The 2,982-nt window shown below is 34.1% G+C and overlaps 1 protein-coding gene across 6 annotated transcripts; it reads right to left on the bottom strand.

Moving 5' to 3' along the window:
- Nucleotides 1-627: 627 nt before the first annotated feature.
- Nucleotides 628-2,476, bottom strand: LOC105775721 (gamma-interferon-responsive lysosomal thiol protein). Of its 6 annotated transcripts, none has more exons than XM_052622321.1 (7): nucleotides 2,208-2,476; nucleotides 2,040-2,102; nucleotides 1,820-1,966; nucleotides 1,646-1,738; nucleotides 1,454-1,559; nucleotides 1,142-1,373; nucleotides 628-1,060 (listed from the first exon to the last, which is right to left on the bottom strand). In XM_052622321.1, exons 1-6 carry the CDS (start codon nucleotides 2,457-2,459, stop codon nucleotides 1,159-1,161), a joined length of 876 nt encoding a protein of 291 aa, XP_052478281.1. In that variant the 5' UTR covers nucleotides 2,460-2,476; the 3' UTR covers nucleotides 628-1,060; nucleotides 1,142-1,158. The 6 variants fall into 6 exon arrangements, with proteins under 6 accessions (XP_052478281.1, XP_052478284.1, XP_052478280.1 ...); XM_052622324.1 differs by having other exon boundaries at nucleotides 1,862-1,966; nucleotides 2,037-2,102; XM_052622320.1 differs by having other exon boundaries at nucleotides 2,037-2,102.
- Nucleotides 2,477-2,982: the final 506 nt, after the last annotated feature.

Genomic DNA, 2,982 nt, shown 5'->3' on the forward strand with positions numbered 1-2,982 from the left:
ATTTGTTGGTTTGATATCCTAAAATTTTTTTTAAAAAAAAAGTACTTACTCCATAATCATGTCACAGAAAATGGCATTATAATGGACTTGAAGCTAATAAGAAAATATTAAAGATGTTAACACTTATTTAAATTTACGTAAAAATTAATTAGAATAAAATATTTAGACTAAATAATGACATTATAAACATTGAAGCACCAAATTATAAAAAAGTATAAAGTCCAAATCTCAAATTTTAACATAGTACAAAGACCAAAACTGAAATTTAAATAATCATACAATTACTTTCTTTTTTGTTGCATATCATTTCCAAATACATAAAACGATCCATATTCAACTATAACATATTGTACACCAAAAAATAATTTTGAAATCAAACAATTGAAGAAAAAGAGTTAGCTGGATGCTACAGAACAGTAGTCAATGTCTGTCAGTTTGACTTTGGCTTGCGCTGCATGATTCTAGCTTGTTATGAATGCTTAAACTATGGGTCACTTTCATAAGACTTTTTCTCTAATTCCATGTCCATTGTAATTGCTGAAATTCATCTTCATTTTTAGCTACTTGTTAGTGTATAAATTGTAGAAAAATGTCTTCGTTTAAGTTCGAATTGTTGTAAACTGTCCCTTAAAAATCTTTAATACGCATTGAAGAAATGAAAACTCGAATGAAATACATGCATGTTATCGTGTTTGTTGTGAGTATGATCATTGCAGGGTTCAATGGAGTCGATGCAATGAGTAAATATTACAGTCACTGCGGGAAACATGACATCGAAAAGGAGGCTCAAAATCTGTTCCCATGTTATGAGATTAGTTAACGGGAAACATGAGTTAACCGTTAGTCAAATCGCAAGTTTCTTATTTAAATAAGAAACATGTCCTAAACATGGTATATCACCACTCAATAAGAAACCGATTGGAAGTATGACAGAGGATGTTGTGCAAAGTCGGAACATGTCCTAAGCTGTATGTTGTACAAACTCTGAACCTGTCAATACCAAGTCCGGCCATAGTGTGGGCAATTGGTTCCAAAGAGCTATATCACCACTCAACAATTGCTTTTAAATAAGAAACAAAAAAATTGATTAGATTACAGATAAATTACTTAATAGTTTCAAGTGAAGAATGTATATGCGTACTTGGAGTCGTGGCCGGGTTAGAATAGGTTGTGGATGGGTGCAAGGCTTCCTTGCATTGTATGGGGGCACCGGCATGTCATGAGCGTCTTGCGCCCAAATTCCATGTATTTTGAATTCAGTTGGGATTGGGAGTTTACAGTTGAAAGTAGAGCTGCAAACAGAGGAGGCCACTGCAGTGCCAACTTATAGAAGTCTACCACTGGAATTACTGGCGGCTGGGGTACTGCAAATGCTACCCATAATGAAAAATGATACAATGCATTTTTACAAATTTACAAATCAAAAGAGAACTACTCCATATATAGATCTTACATGCATAGATGGTCGGGCTGAGATTGGATGATTGTGCTTTGCAAGCAGCTGGTTTATGATCTCCTTTATAAGCTTGGCACACATATTTCACGAAATTTTCAAAGTCCTGCAACCATGAAATAAATGTTGAAGTTACTTGTCACAAAATGTTACTTCACAGTCACACCAAGAGGGAGAAATAAACAAACTCACTTGTCTGAGTGGCTGATTATTCACCACCACCCATGGCACATATTCTTGAGGTGGCTTCAGATGTGCAGTCTCGTTAGCATATTGCAGCAGAAGCTGCATTTTATTAACTTGGAAATTCAATGTTAGAAAAAGCTAAGGAGAAGTGTTAATTAAATACTAATACATGCAGCCAACCTTATATCCAAATCCAGTAGTATAGCATTGGTTGATTATCACCTCATTCAATCTCAGCTTTTCACTGCAATTTTTCCACAGTGCTTCAACGGGCCACCCCTTTAAGCTTTGTTGCTCTGTGCAGCCAATGAATTCCAAGTGTTCTTTCTGCTACAAAGTAGAGTAAGTAAACACGAGTTGGAGACGAGTACAAATACTTATGGCTAATAGAAGTTACCACATCAGGCCAGAAATGGATGACACAACTATGTATAGTGTTTAAGTGGCATTCTTCTTCTCCATGCTGGACATTGTTGCATAAACTATAATTAGTTACAGTAGAAGAAAGAAATTGAACTTCATTAGTTAATAATGAAAATATATTAAAATGAAGAATGGAGTTGTAAACCTGGCAATGGATTTCAGCATTGCTCCAAGGGACCAATCTTAGATTGATAATGGTATGGAGGTCAGTGTGGAAGACCTTGACGAGGTCGTTGGAGATAAAGGAGGCACAACGTGGACATAAACTTGTTTCATAGTACAGTGACACAGTAACCTTGTCATTAACATTATCTAAAGAGGAATGGGAGGGAGAAATAAGCCAAAATATTGCAAGAGCAGACAGAATATAGAAGATCAGTGGTTGAAGATAAGCCATTGTTTTAGTGGTAGCTTCTGCACAATGCTGAACCTCCATTATGCAATGTTTTTTATAGTTGAGAAAGGGGATGATGGCTATTGTTTTCTATCACTTTCAGAAACCATGTGACGTTATCACTTTCAGAAACCACTTTAAAAAATTATTTACATGAAGATTGTTTATTTATGTATATGGTTCTTGCTTTTTCTAATTTTACTTTGGAAATTACAAAAATAATCAACATTGTAGTTATATCTAATACTAGTTTCAATCACATGTAATAAGTTCCACGTTAATAAAATAAGTCCTTAATTTTTCTTAACATGGCTTTCGATGTGTCTGTTTCAATATGTATAAATATGGGGAATCAACTTCACAAGTAATTGCTTATAATGGTTTATTGCTTATAACAATTGATATATATATGTATATATATGAACTTAACCAAACATCCTCAAAGTTGTTGGAATTTTGGTTTCTTTAAAATTTTAGTAGGGTTTAAAACTTGATTAAGAGTATGGTAATTAATGGTTAGAGGAGA

The sequence above is a fragment of the Gossypium raimondii genome, chromosome 10 (genome assembly GCF_025698545.1).
Source record: "Gossypium raimondii isolate GPD5lz chromosome 10, ASM2569854v1, whole genome shotgun sequence".
NCBI classification, from domain to species: domain Eukaryota; kingdom Viridiplantae; phylum Streptophyta; class Magnoliopsida; order Malvales; family Malvaceae; genus Gossypium; species Gossypium raimondii.